This window comes from Platalea leucorodia (genome assembly GCF_965183815.1).
Source record: "Platalea leucorodia genome assembly, chromosome: 18".
Lineage (NCBI taxonomy): Eukaryota > Metazoa > Chordata > Aves > Pelecaniformes > Threskiornithidae > Platalea > Platalea leucorodia.
The window spans coordinates 4,734,069-4,747,702 of NC_138840.1; the positions used below are offsets into that span (position 1 = coordinate 4,734,069).

The 13,634-nt window shown below is 57.4% G+C and overlaps 1 protein-coding gene across 1 annotated transcript in view; it reads right to left on the bottom strand.

Annotated features, from left to right (window-relative positions):
• PTPRU (protein tyrosine phosphatase receptor type U) overlaps window positions 1-13,634 on the bottom strand; it is a gene marked incomplete at both ends in the record, with an annotated part of 72,719 nt that overhangs the window by 18,047 nt on the left and 41,038 nt on the right. The window contains 11 exons of the mRNA XM_082329334.1: window positions 1,064-1,237; window positions 1,399-1,548; window positions 1,643-1,778; window positions 3,306-3,460; window positions 4,107-4,223; window positions 4,319-4,416; window positions 4,644-4,680; window positions 6,377-6,453; window positions 7,446-7,518; window positions 8,733-8,923; window positions 11,231-11,388. Of these exons, the coding sequence (XP_082185460.1) occupies window positions 1,064-1,237; window positions 1,399-1,548; window positions 1,643-1,778; window positions 3,306-3,460; window positions 4,107-4,223; window positions 4,319-4,416; window positions 4,644-4,680; window positions 6,377-6,453; window positions 7,446-7,518; window positions 8,733-8,923; window positions 11,231-11,388 (1,366 nt within the window). The remainder of the gene's footprint in view (window positions 1-1,063; window positions 1,238-1,398; window positions 1,549-1,642; window positions 1,779-3,305; window positions 3,461-4,106; window positions 4,224-4,318; window positions 4,417-4,643; window positions 4,681-6,376; window positions 6,454-7,445; window positions 7,519-8,732; window positions 8,924-11,230; window positions 11,389-13,634) is intronic.

The window sequence follows — 13,634 nt, forward strand, 5'->3', positions numbered from 1 at the left end:
TCTCATCTGACAGACAGATGGACTGAGCAAACCACTTTGGCACTTAAGGAAAATGAGCTTTTCCTACCCCCCCGCCCCAACAGGGAAATGGGTTTTATCCCTTCAGCGAGAACTTCATCCAAAGGGCTTTTTCCGTCTGTAAAGAAATTTCTATTCTCTGACCCTGTAGCAGAGATTAAGGGAGGCTCAGTGGTGTATAAAAATAAAATGGGCATGCAAACACCAAGCAAGCTGAAAACAAAGCTCCCATCCCACGGTAGCCAAAGCCCGCAGCCCAGTGGGTGCCGCTCCCCAGCCACCAGCAGCCACCTCCGCTTTACAAACTGCTTTTTGCTGCGAGAGCAGGTAACAGGGAGACAAGATCTGCACAAAGATCACCCATGGGGTGAAAAAACCAGGGCTCAGCCTGGTGCCGGTGCTCAGCTGCAACCAGGAGGGTTGGGGGAAGGCGCCCGGGGTGCGGCGGGGCTCAGCGCTGCCCGTGCAAAGCACCCCAGATTGTTACGAGGAGAGGAAGGTGGTTTCGGTGATAAATGACCCATTGCTCGGTGCGGGCTCGGAGCCTGCGGCATCCTCTGCTCCGCTTTGCGGTCGGGCAGCAGGTAGGAAATAGCTTTGCCATCGCGGGCGTCCTTTCTGACTGCACCGGGGGGATGCCCGGTGGCTTTGGGAGCAGTTCAGAGCCCCTGAATCGCACCGGGAGGACAGGCAGGAGGACGCGCGGCAGGGCGCTGGCAGCACGCGGCGGGGCTCGGTGCTACCAACCCCTCCCAGAGCTTCCTCTCCCTCCTGCGCTCCATTTTGCTACAAAATAAATGAAGACCTTTTGTGTGCAGCTTGTAAGAGCAGCTGAAAAGCTCTTTCAAGACAAACAGGATGCTGCTACACAAAAGAAGGGTTGAAGGACCCTGCTACACCGGTCCCAGCCCTTCCTCCCCCTGCACACAGCTGCCACGTGCCTTCGTGCAAAACAAGGCCATAAATTCAAACCGAGTGAGGTTTGCTGTGAAAAGCTGCCCAAGACAACCCAAACCAGCCCCTTCCCTCCCCGCAGCACGCTCACATCAGTTAAGGCCGCGTTGATGTAGTTGTTGCTGTCTCCGTCCACGGAGATGAGGAAGGGAAGGCATCGGTCGGGCGGCAGGACGTCCATGCTGCGGTTCCTCTCCCGGTTGCGGGGCAGGAGGGCGATGCTGCACTCCTCCACGTCCAGGTGGGGAGTCACCGAGTTCAGGGTCTGCGAGTACAAGTGCTCCCCTTAACTCCCTGCCTGCACCGGTGCCAAAACCCCTGCCCGCTGCTCGGCAGAGCCTGCTGGTCCCGGCGGTGGTGGGCACCAGGAGGGTGAGGAGCAAGAGGGTGTTGCAGGGGGGATGCAGGGGTTTTGGGGCCGCTCACCTGGAACTCCTCCCGCAGCTGCGAGGAGTTGCTCTGCGGCTCTATCCTCACCATCTCCTTGTAGGTGGGCTTGAACTCGCTGGCGGGGATGCTGGTCTCCCCGCACAGGCAGGCTTCCAGGATGGCGTCGTGAATGAAGACGTACTGCTCCTGTCGGGGCGGGAAAGGGGAGAGGGCTGAGCCTCCGCAACCTGCTGGCGACAGCAGCCCCACGTGTCCCCGGCTGCTCCCGACACCCGCTCACCTCCGTCTGTATCATGTTGATCCTTCGCGAGCACAGGGTCTTCACGCAGTTGTAGATGTCCACGACGCCCTCGCACTCGGCCATGTCCAACATAACGTCCAGGACGATGTAGCAGCCAGTTCTCCCCGTGCCGGCGCTAGGGATGGAAGGGGAAAACAAAGCGAACGCATTCCCAGTCTGCACAGCATCCACACACAGCCCGAGATGCCAGCGGGCATGGAGCAAGGTCTGTGTGGGCAAGGGCTCAACATACAGCCCCTGCCCATGGACGTGGGGGCAGGCAGGGTCCAGGCAGCGCTGCCAGGACCTCGCACACCTCCATAACCACAGCCCAGTTTTGCCTTAAAGCACCCTCCCCACCACCCGCCCAAACACACCGCTACAGCAGCCCGGGGGCTGCAAGGCAGGTGGGAGGGTGAGCACCCATGTCTAAGGTTCATTTTTGCTTTAAAACAGGAAAACACAGGCTTTTTGCAACAAAACCAGCAGCTAAACCATCTGAGTGTCAACGGTCCTCCGGGATCCCATCCCTAAAGGGCCGACGGAGGCGGTGGGAGAGGACGATGCTCAGCCCTGAGAGCACAGGGAGGTACCCTCAGCACGGAAGGGGGCTGAATTCCCCCAGGGGGGACCCTCGGGTTAAGGCTGAGCCCAGCAGGATGCCTGGAGCCAGATGACCCAGCAGTGACAATATCCCAAATCCCGGCACGCTTGTACTCGCAGCGAAAGACCTACTGATGCGGCAACCCCCCCCCCCCGACACGTCGGGAACAGAACCGCTCCCCCCACTCCTTTCCTACAAAGTCTTTTCCAATGAAATACTAATTTCTGGGGCTGATGAATCACTCGTCGTGATTATCAGTGATTACAGGCTACGGGCACTAATCACACTCGCTGTGGCTGGTGAATGAATACTGATGAGGCAATTGACAGGGAGAAATCAAATAAAAAAAAAAATCCCTCCTGCTCATCAGCTCCTCCTTGTTTGCCCAGCGGAGGAAAAGCCATTAACCCGTCGTGTGGGGACGCCTGCTCAGGGGACAGAAAGCCACCGCTCCTGCTCAGACACGCCACCAGTGTCCTCCCAGCTCCGATGTCCCGGTGGCTGAGCCCTGCAGGCAGCCCCGGGAGCGGGGCTGTCCTGCTGTCCCTCCCCACCTCTCCCTTCAGCCAGACCCAACGTCCTGACCACCAGCAGCAGTCGAGCTGCCCGTCCCCCATGCCACCCTCACCCATGGGGACAGAGCTGTGTCATCAGTAACACGTGCTGGGGCAACCCCCAAAAAAGCACTGCTCCCTGCTTGCCCCCTGGACCACCCGCAGCCCCCCATTGCTGCTGCCACCAGCCCAGTGGTGACATTTTACAGCTGGATGCCATCGTAGAGGGACATCCAACCTCACATCGTCAGCGCCGGTGCCTTTTCTGCCTCAGCCTTTCCTTGTTATGAACCCAATTTATTTTCTATTTCCCTGCTGAATATTTTAGCATTGTTTGGAGCTTTTAGCATCATTCCGAGCTTTTAGCATCATTCCAAGCCAGAGGCTGAGCACCCACCTAAAACACAGCGCTCTCCCCTCCCAGGGCCATCCGTACCCCACCAAAGCCCACCCCGGAGGGGGATGCTCCCCCGCAGCCGGCTCTGCCCCACGGCCACGCACGTACCTGCAGTGGATGACGATGGGGCCGGCATCGGGCGGCGTGGACGCCTTCACCCTGCGGATGAAGGCCAGCAGCCCCGTGGCGTGGTAGGGGACGCCGTGCTCGGGCCACGACGTGAAGTGGAACTGCTTCACCTCGTGCCGGGCCGAGTAGCCCCGCTGCAAGGGAAGGATGAGATGGAGTGAGGGTGCACGACCCAAACACCTAATTTTCTTGGGAATCCATGATTTTGCCAGTTCAGCATCCAGCCAGACGGACCACACAGCGGCTGGCTGCTTTGACAGCCCCACAGCTCCCTCCTCCTTGGCTGCAAGAGGGTTAAAACATGGGTCTAATTCCACAAGTATCTTTGCTGCCTGCCCTGCAACTAGACAATAATTTCATATTCCTGTAGATTAAGGGGTAAATCGCACCAGCTTCATCCCCAGGTACCACGCTGGAGAGTAACAGCCACACAACCTGCACTCCAGCCCGGAGAAGAAAAAGCATCCTTCACCCTCGTTGCAATTACAGGGTGCTCACACGGAAATTAAATACTCACTCACTGCCGAAACCAAAGCGGGGCTGAGCCGCTCGCCCTGGCAGAGGACGCAGAGCCAGGGAAAAGGCAAAGGAAGAAGCTACCAGCATCCCCAGGGCTCAGAAGCTGCAGCTCAATCAGGGGTGAGAGCCCCACGTTGGGGTAAATAAACAGGATATTGGTAAATCCCAATCTAGCGATGGTTAGAGATGCCCAAGGCGGTTGGTTCTCTGTCTGAGAGGGCAGGGTCGGGCAGGTTGCAGGTGGTAGGACCGGTACCGTACCCTCTCGAGAGCGAAGGTGCGGACGGCGTATTCAGCCAACGTCTCCGACTTCACCAGGGTGATCTTGATGTCCCCATACATCTCAGAGTCATCCGGCCAGTATTTGGAGCATTTCACCTGCAAGCAGAGGGCAGGACGGGGTTTTGGCTCTGCGGAGGAAGCTTCTGGCAGAGCCGGAGCCCAGAGGGAGAGGGATGGGATGGGGTCCTTACCCGGCCCACCTCCACCAGCTTGGTTATCATCACGATGCTGGAACAGTGCTCCTGCCACACCATGCGCCAGAAGTCATACACCATCTCCTGCTTGGGCCCTGCGGGACGGAGGAAAGGCCACCGGGGATGGACGGGCAGCACCGCGATGCCACCACGTTTCCCCTCCTGCCTCTGCAGCACTAACACCCCTGTTTGGCCCCGAATTGGCCCATTCCCCCCCCTTCTTGCCCACACAAGGTTAAATCCCACCAGGGACAAAACCCAGCTGCTACATCAGGAGCTGCTGAACCGCTGGCTGAAAGGGCAGGGGGAGGAGGCGGCTCACCTTGTGTGGCTATGAAGTGGTTGGACCTGTGGTAGCCCTGCAAGGGAAGCAGAGACGTCAGTCCCAAGCTGGGGAACGCTGGGACACTCGAGAGCTGGGGCACAGCCCCCTAAAACATTTCCCAGTCACCCAAGTGGTGGCAGCTCCCCACGTCCACCGGGCCAGGTCCTGGCCACCGGTGCGGTGCTACCCACCACCGGAGGAGGAGGAGGAGGAGGAGGAGGAAGTTCAGCAGCCACCCTGCAGCCGGTGCACCCCGTCCTGGGAGGGTGCACGTCCCACATGCCATGAAAGGCTCATGTAATGCCCAGTCCTCATCCCTGTTCTGCACCAAAATCCCCAGCAGCACCCCACAGGCATCCCAGGGTCTGCTCGACCCCGGCTCCTGTGCGGCTGGCATTGCTGCCGAGCACGGCCACACCGTCACGAGAGCCCTGTTAATGGCATCCCACCCCGCAGCAGCCACACGGCACTGAGCAACGGCCCCGCTCCCCTCCTTCATCCCAGCCACTTACTGGGACCATTCCCAACTCTTAACAGGGACGTGCCAGCCCAAAGCACATCCCAGCGAAGCCGCTGCCAAAGGGACCGGTGACCTGGTGTCCCACATCTTGGCCATGGGTCCAGCAGAGTTCAACCACGTCACACACGTGGAGGTGATGGCAGCTTCTCCATCCACCACAGGTCCTTTTGCGGGGGATTTTTGTGGGTTGAATTCAACCCCTCTTCCAAGCACACAGCCGCTGCTCTCCATCACCCCGGGAAGGACGTGCCAGGGAGACCTCACTTTCCCCTTCCCTGGGCTGCACCCAAGTTTATCCACACATTTTCCCAGCCTGCCTCTCCCAGATGCTATTTAATGCCACGCTGCCCGCTACGATGCCTGGGAGGAGAGGGAGCAGAGAGAAGGAAGGAGAGGGGAACCATCTACTTACTTCTCGGTTAATCCGAATCTTAACGATTCCGTTGGGACACAAGTTTGAGAGAAAAAGATCAGAGACAGACATTAGTGAGGCACAGCTCAAGAGACAGGCTAGAGCACCAGCCCCGGAGCAGGTCATGGAGAGCCACAGGGGAGAAAGGACACACAGGGACAAGGGACAGGCACGGGAATGTTGTTTGGGCACAGGGAACCCATCACGGTGGCATCAGGCCACCATTGCCAGGTGACATCCTCTGGAAAGGAGGGAAGAGTGGGACTTGCTGCTGCTTCCAGGAGATGCAGCCTTCCTGCACCTTCCCTCATCTCGGCATCGCTGGAGGCAACAAGGGACATCACTCTTGGGCAGCCTCTCTCTCAGGGGACACCAGGGCCGAGCTCTGCCCAGGCTCACACGCACCGACAGGATCGGGGGGTGTCCCAGCCTGAGCCCCTGGCCGGTGCCTTGGCCCACTCAACCTCTGCATCCTCTGCCCAGGGAAGAGGGAGATCCACGGCCACGAGAGCAAGCGAGGGGAGAAGAGAGAATGGAAAAGGGGAGGAGAAAGGAGGGATAGAGCAGAGCAGAGAAGGAAGAGACGCAGCAAGCAGAAATTGCAGATGAACATAAATAAATCAGGCAGGCTCTTCATGGCATGTCTCGAGGCCGCGCGGCTCAGCCTGTCCTGGGCTGTCACAGCTCCTCCAAATGCTGCTGGTTCTTTGGGGACAGACCCTGACAGCCCACAGGGTCCGCGGGAAGCTCCTGTCCCAGCCCAGACCCCCTGTGGAGAGAGGCACCGTCCCCACTTACATCGATGTAGTTGGCATTGATGTAGTCCGAGTTGGGATCGCCCAGCAGCGGGTGCAGCTTCACTCGGTGACGGTCGTCTGGAGAGCAAGGGGAGAAGGGACCATCAGCGCCCGGGGGGATGAGCACGGGGACGGCATGTCACCCCGCCGGGTCCCAGGGCACCCTTTGCAATCGTTTTGCACCAGGAATCTGCGAAACGCAGGCAGGTGGGTTGTATTCAGGAGCAATAAATACAAGCTAGTGGAGGTCTTTCCAAAGATGGTGGCTTAGACCAGCAGGGACACGGGGGAGCAGCTTTCAGCACGGTATCTCCCTGAGCTCTGCCCAGTCCTGCCAAAGGCAGAGGGCACCCACCCTCCAGCACCCTGCCGTCCGCCCCGGCCAGGCACCAGGATGGCCAGAGCCCAGACAGGCGAGCTCAACCTTCGGTGTCCACCTGGGGCCCCAGACAATGCTGGAATGGAAGGGATGAAGCTGTGGAGCAAAGCATGCGGGAGGTGGAGAGCACCAGAGCTCCTGGAGGGCCAGGCTTGGCGACTCCATCCCTGCAGGAATGCCACCGGAGACGCAGCATGGAGCAAGGTGGCCATACCATGCTGACTGTGGAGGGAGCTGGTGAGGAGCATCCTTTCTCCTACGGGGTCAAGCCCTTCCCCAATCTTCTGTCCTAAAAACTCATCCTTTAACGCCTGTGTCTCATCCTGCACATCCACACCAGAAGCTCCCTAGGGCAAGGCTGCAGTTGCTCCTAAATCCTTACAAGAAAACACACCCCCGGCTATCTGGGGCCTTCCAGCACCACCCAGAATATCACAGTGATGTTACCATCACCCCAAGATATCCCATCCTCAAGAGTTATGCAGCTCCAGCCCCCCTTTTTGCTCCGGTGTCCGATGCCCAACAGGGAACCCTGCACTGAGCAAAGACCTTTCTGCTGCCCTTGACCAACCAAACCCCACCAGTTTATTCCTTGCCACGGACCGCACACCTACCAAAAAAAGCTCCCAAAGCCCTTTAGAAGGTTTTTCAAGCTGTTCAGGGTGTCTAAGCCTTTGCTAAAGGCACTCACATGTCGACACGTGATCCTGTCTCCCTTTGGTCTTGTCTTTCTTCTTCGAAGCATCCCAGCCTTCAAAGAAGCTCTGTAAGGAAGGGATGGCTGTCACGACCCGAGGGCAGGACTGTGGGGTCCCCCCCAGCCCCACAACCTTCCCGGGGAGCAGCGCAGGCAGGGTGGTCCCCCCACCCCAGCAGCCAGGTCCCACAGCCCCAGCTCCATCTCCATAGCACGCTCAGCCAGCTACACGCTTCTGATGCCTCCACAAAATGCCCCATTTTCCAGCAAATAACAGGCCGCCTGTTTTTTTCCCAGTCCTGGTTGTGGGTTTTTTCTAAACCTCCCCAGCCCCTTTCTCTCCCCAGCACAGAATAGGTTTGTGTGTAATAACAGTAACATTCATAGATTGGCGTAAGAGGAGGGAAGTGGAAGGAAATTACATGTTTTCTCCCCTCGCATAATATCTGAGTGCTTTCAAATGACTAGTTCCAAGAACATACAGCAGCTTTTCAAGGAGCACTAATGATTATAGCAAGCCCTGGTTTGTCCAATACATGAAAGGGGGGGGGGGGGAAGCTCCTGCACTTGAAACAACTAAGCATTAAACAGTAATTTCACTGGGAAATTTCAATCGCCAGAGCTGTGGGACACCAAGGAGTCAGGAAATCAATCCCGCTGGGCACGCTGCAGCAGAGGCGCATGGAATAACGCGCTCCATTACAAGCGCTCCGGCCCCACGAGGTGGGATGGGCACGATGTGGCCAATGACCCTTGGGAGGGACTTCCCTCCCTCCAGGGTCCCCCTCTCCCGGGTCCTCTCCCTGGGGTCTTCACAGTCTTGGGAGCCACCAGATTGTAGAGGATTTGTTTGTCCTTAGGCTATGGCCATGCTTATCACAGGACAAGTGTGGTGGCGAGCAGAAGAACGTCACATCGTGGTGCCCAGGAGGACCTGAGAAAGGAGAAGCATCCCTGGCCCTTGCAGGAGAGGCAGGATGATGCACGGCAGACAGGAGAGGTGCAGGCTGGCTGGCGGAGCTGGTTTGGCTCATCCCAGGGACCTGTTCAAGCTTACAAGTAAATCCTGAGCTGCCAGGACCAGACCCAGGGACACCCCACGTGCTTATGATGCCTGTCCGGAGAGCTGCGAGCTCCGGCTCCTGCTGTCCAGAGCACTGCAGCTCCAGGTCTGGAGCATCATTTCCTTGCACGCAGGTCCTGCCCGTGCCACCTTGTCCATCCTACCTCCCAACCTCCCCGAGACGCCCGTGCGAGATGCTCTCACCCAGACGCTCTCACCTCGTACTCCTGCTTGAAGCCATAGCCTTCTGCTGTCTTCATCTGGTTGATATGCTGGAGGAGATCCGCCACCCGCACGGCGGGATGGAGCTGCCCGGTGTGATACGGGGACCCTTTGCGGCCGCACTGGCGGCGGGGGGAGCCCCCCAGCAAGCTGCTGGACTCGTTGACCACACTGCTGCGCTGGTCGCCTGCAGAAGGGGAGGGAGAACCGGGGGCCGTCAGGGGAGCAAAGCCATGGACCGCATCCCCATCGCCTCCTCGCACCCACAGAGGAGGATGAGAGGGCACCTGGAAACATCCCTGGGAGATGCTGGTGCTGCAGCCCGCCTCTCTCCGGGGGCCACAAGTGGGCCAGACCCTCCCTGTGCTCTCTGCAGCTTCTCCTACACCACAAAGCCAAAAACACCCATTACAGCCTTTTAGGACCACAGCAGATCTCTTAGAAATCAGTGGGCAAGACCTTAAGGGGGTTAATAAGCTTATTTCCCATCGACTGGAGCAATTAATTCCCATCTAGACGAGTAAGAGCAAATATTCACAAAGTTCTGACTTGAAAAATCCTGTTGCCGAAGTCTCCAGCCCAGCTTAACAGTTAATTTTCCTTGCTGCTAGATACCGGCACCTTATTCCTAGCACTGACACAAATGGAGCTCACTGCTGTTTAATGGGGGAGTTTATGCAGTATTTACCTGGTTTATGCCTTTGCCATGTAATTACCAGCGGAGCCAGACTAAGACCTTGCCTGCGGGTGTCAGGGCAAGGTCCCACACCGGATCCTGAAATCTGGGTTTGCACAACACCCGATGCTCTCCGCTGCTGCCAAGAGATGCGGCAGGCACGGATCCCGCAGCGGCAGGCACGGATCCTGCCGCACCCAGCCTGGAACACCGTCCACACACTGCTGGGAAGCAGCTTTGCAAGACGGCGCATCCTGGATGCGGTTTCCCCTAACAACACTTCTAAAAACCGCCCTTGCTGGCTCGCAAAGCTCCCAGGTTTGTTTTTTTGGTCTGCTTGAATGCAAGGAGCAGCCTCTCACCCCCCGCCTGCACCTCCCGGCTGCCCGTGCAACATGGGTGCAGTGTGGGCGCAACACGGGTGCAGCACATGCACAGAGCACATATCCATCAGGCATCACAGCCCCAGGGAGGCGATGCTCCAACCTCTGCAACCAGAAAAATCTCCTTGCGGGCTGCCAACACATGGCTGAACCAACAGGACAGAGCGGGAGGGCCACGCTGCGCCCCGTGGCACGGCTGACAGGCACACCGGCTGCTGGTTTAATAAGAAATTAATTGCAGGCATTTGCAAGGTGCCGACAGCTCCGCACAGCCACGTGCTGAGGACCCGCTCCAGTTTCTGTGAGCAGTATTAGTGACTATTTTTAAATGCAAGGAAACTGAAGCATGGTGGGGAACAGCCCCCAGCCAGCCACGGAGCAGAGCAGCCCGTTCGTTTACCTTCATTAATTAACGACACTTATAGGCATGGGGTGGCCACAGCGGAGGCTGTCCCCAGCTGTGGCAGAGAGCCCAAGCCCCCCACATCTCCTCCTCCACCTCCACCACGCAGAGGGATGAGGAGCAGCCAGCAGCAGCAAGCAAGCGGGTGGGAGCAGGATCTGGCCCCACAGCCCCTTCCCTGAAGAAACCGAGGACCAGCAGCCCCAGCTCAGCTGAGACCCACCAGCCTTTGAGCGTTTCGAGGACAATAACCAAAAAATAATACACCTAGCTAGATGTATTAAGAGGAAGAAAAGATTGCCCTCTGGGCTTCTATTATGCACGAGACAATGCCGGGAAGTGTATTAATCCCACAGCCGGCGGAGAAGAGCTGTGGGTAAGCAGCATCTTGAAGTTACTGTAACAGATGTTATTAGCATATGGTTGAAACTGGGGCATCCAACGAGTTATTTTACAACTAAATCAGCACCGAGATGCATACTCCAGTGGGTTTTAAATTATCAGTCTCCCTCTGATGTAAACGCGGTGGCTCTTCAGCCCTTCGAAGCCCAGGGCTGCTCAGAACACCGCGGAGCAAAGCCACGCCGGGTGTGCTGGGTGAAGGCTGGTGCAAAGCTTTCAACCTCAGCGTAAGGCAAAGAGTCGGGGTTCACCCAGCTTCAGGGGGCTGCGGCCAGCGTTTGAGCCCACAAACGGCCTCAGCCCTCCCAGCCACAAGCTCAGATCTCCGCTTCCAGAGATCGAGATGCAGAGACCCAGCGCGAGCCGCCCACGAGTGTTTTTCCTTCAGCAAAATCCGGATGATAATAAAAGCTACTACAGACACCGATAAGATCGATGCCCTTGGAGGTCTCCTTGCAGGGCACGGGAAAGCCTGCAACGTGCCACACACATCAGGCTAAAATAGATGCAATACCCGCTACCGAGCCTTGGATAAATATTTCAGCAGTTTCTGGGATATTTAGGGATTATTGGGGACCCTCGTTGCAGCTGGATGGGAGCGGGGAGGATGCTGCGGTTCCCTGTCCTCACCTCGGTTGCCGTAGTTGTGGGTGTCCATGAAGGAGAGCCCCAGGCGCTCGTCCTCCTGCAGCGTGCTCTGGTCGGTGAAGCTCCTGTCGATGGCACTCATCATGTGCGTCTTCTCGTGGCGGTAGTTAATGGTCGCTTTGGTCATGTTAACGGGTTTTCTGCAGGGGGATGCAAAGGTGAGGAGGGGGAAGAAGCACGCGTAAGCAGGGCTGACCCGATGGTGCTGTAAGATCCCCCCGAAGCTACCAGGCTCGGATTATTTTGGGGAGCAGGATGGATTATATCCCCCAGCGGTCGCCACACTTTGGTTTTGCGGTGCCCCAAGCCGTCACAGCCCCACGTAGATCATCCCTCACCAGCTGCTCATCCTCAGTGTCCCCTCCTGTCCCCTTCCCAAAATGCCCTGTGTCTGGAACAGCCGGGAGCACTCCCTGGGCAAGCGAAGGCTCTCCTTGGCCAGCTGGCCTGGCACAGGGCAGCCCCAGCTCTCCTCCAGCCCCGTTTCTCCAGGAATTACCTACCCATCGTCCCACGCCACCAACATGGACCATCCAACACCCCACGTGCATCGCTGCACAGCACAAGGGCAAGAAGTAGAAGACAGACATGGACCTGTTGGAGTGGGTCCAAAGGAGGCCACAAAAATGGGCAGAGAGCTGGAGCACTCTGCTGTGAGGACAGGCTGAGAGAGCTGGGGTTGCTGAGCCTGGAGAAGAGAAGGCTCCGAGGAGACCTTACTGCGGCCTTTCAGTACTTCAAGGGTCTCATAAGAAAGATGGGGACAGACTCTGTAATAGGCCCTGTAGTGACAGGACAAGGGGTGATGGTTTTAAACTAAAAGAGGGTGGAGTCAGACTGGATATAAGGAAGAAATCTTTTACATTGAGCGTGGTGAAACACTGGCACAGGTTGCCCAGAGAGGCTGTAGATGCCCCATCCTTGGAAACATCCAAGGTGACGTTGGACGGGGCTCTGAGCACCCTGATCGAGTTGAAGATGTCCCTCCCCATTGCAGGGGGGTTGGACCAGATGGCCTTTAAAGGTCCCTTCCAACCCAAACCATTCTATGATCCTAAAACCACGCTGGGGGGCCAAATCCATCCCCCAAGGGACAGGCTGGACCCCCTGACTGCAGCCATGCTCAGCACCCAGCAGAGAGGCTTTTCCCACCTATGCAAGGTCCCTTTCAGGCGCCCATCGAAGATGCTGGGAAAGCCCAGAAGCTCTCGCTGGGACAGAACTTCACACCCCAAATTCGAGATATTTAAGAAAAAAAAAACGATGGCGTGTTTCTGAGAGGCAGCACCAGGCTTCCAAGAAGCCAGAGCAGAGAATAAACCAGGGGCAGGATGAACAGGAGATCTGAGCCCACATCAGCATCTCGGTGGGGCTGGGACACCACAAGACACTGCCAAAATCCAGAATTCAACCCCGAGTCGCTGACCCTTCTCCTTTACACTGCCTTTGGTCTCTGATGTGCTTGGTGGCATTATTTTCCCCCAGCCAAAGAGGCCCTTAAAACGTACTCGGCAGAGAAAAGGACTTGTTGGAGTAGCAGGGCACGGGGGGCGGCCGGGAGGAAGGGCGAAGGAGAGAGAGAATGACGATTACTTACGGGTAATAGGAATAAGAATAGTAGTTCCTCCTGGCAAGCATGCAAACAAACAGAACAGCAGACATTGCATAAGCAGCTTTTCTCCTGCATAGGGAAGGGGGGTTACGGGACAACTCGGCTGCCGGAACATTAAATGCACCATAAAGAAACCTTGCTCCCCTTCTGCATCCATAGGTGATTTACTCCGGGCAGGAGCCGGCGTCCCAACGGCAGAGCCCAAGCACCAGCTCGCAGGGTGACCACAGTCCCCGCACCGGCAGTGGAGCGGCCGTAGCACCCTTGTCCGAGGGGTTATTCCACAATTTTTAAGACTGAACAGTAAACGTGTCCAAAATGTTGGGCACCCCTGGGGAGCCGGTTAGAGGCTCAGCGGGGAGATGGGGTCAGGACGTCGTGTTTCCAGTGCACCATTTATTAGGGGCGAGCGTATTCTGGGGGTGCATTTCCATGCCACCACATCAGTGTTTTTCCAATGGCAAAATGCTCCAGAGGAGATTTATGGGCTCGTCCCAGCTTCCCAACAGCCCCAAATTCAGGTCCCTCGGCACCGGGTCTGATTTGTGGCTGTGGTTTGTCCTTTGACAGCCTCACAGTGGGAGGCTGAAGCAAAGCTGCTCCTCCTCCTCCTCCCGCCCTGCAGCACTGGCAATGGGAATGCAGCAGCTGCGCTCATGGCTTCCTACTCGTCGTCCCAAAAGCATCACTCCCAAAAACACATCGGCACCGCCGGCATTTGCTCCATCAGGGACAGATCCAATGCCGTACGCACAGGCATCATCCCAGAGCAAC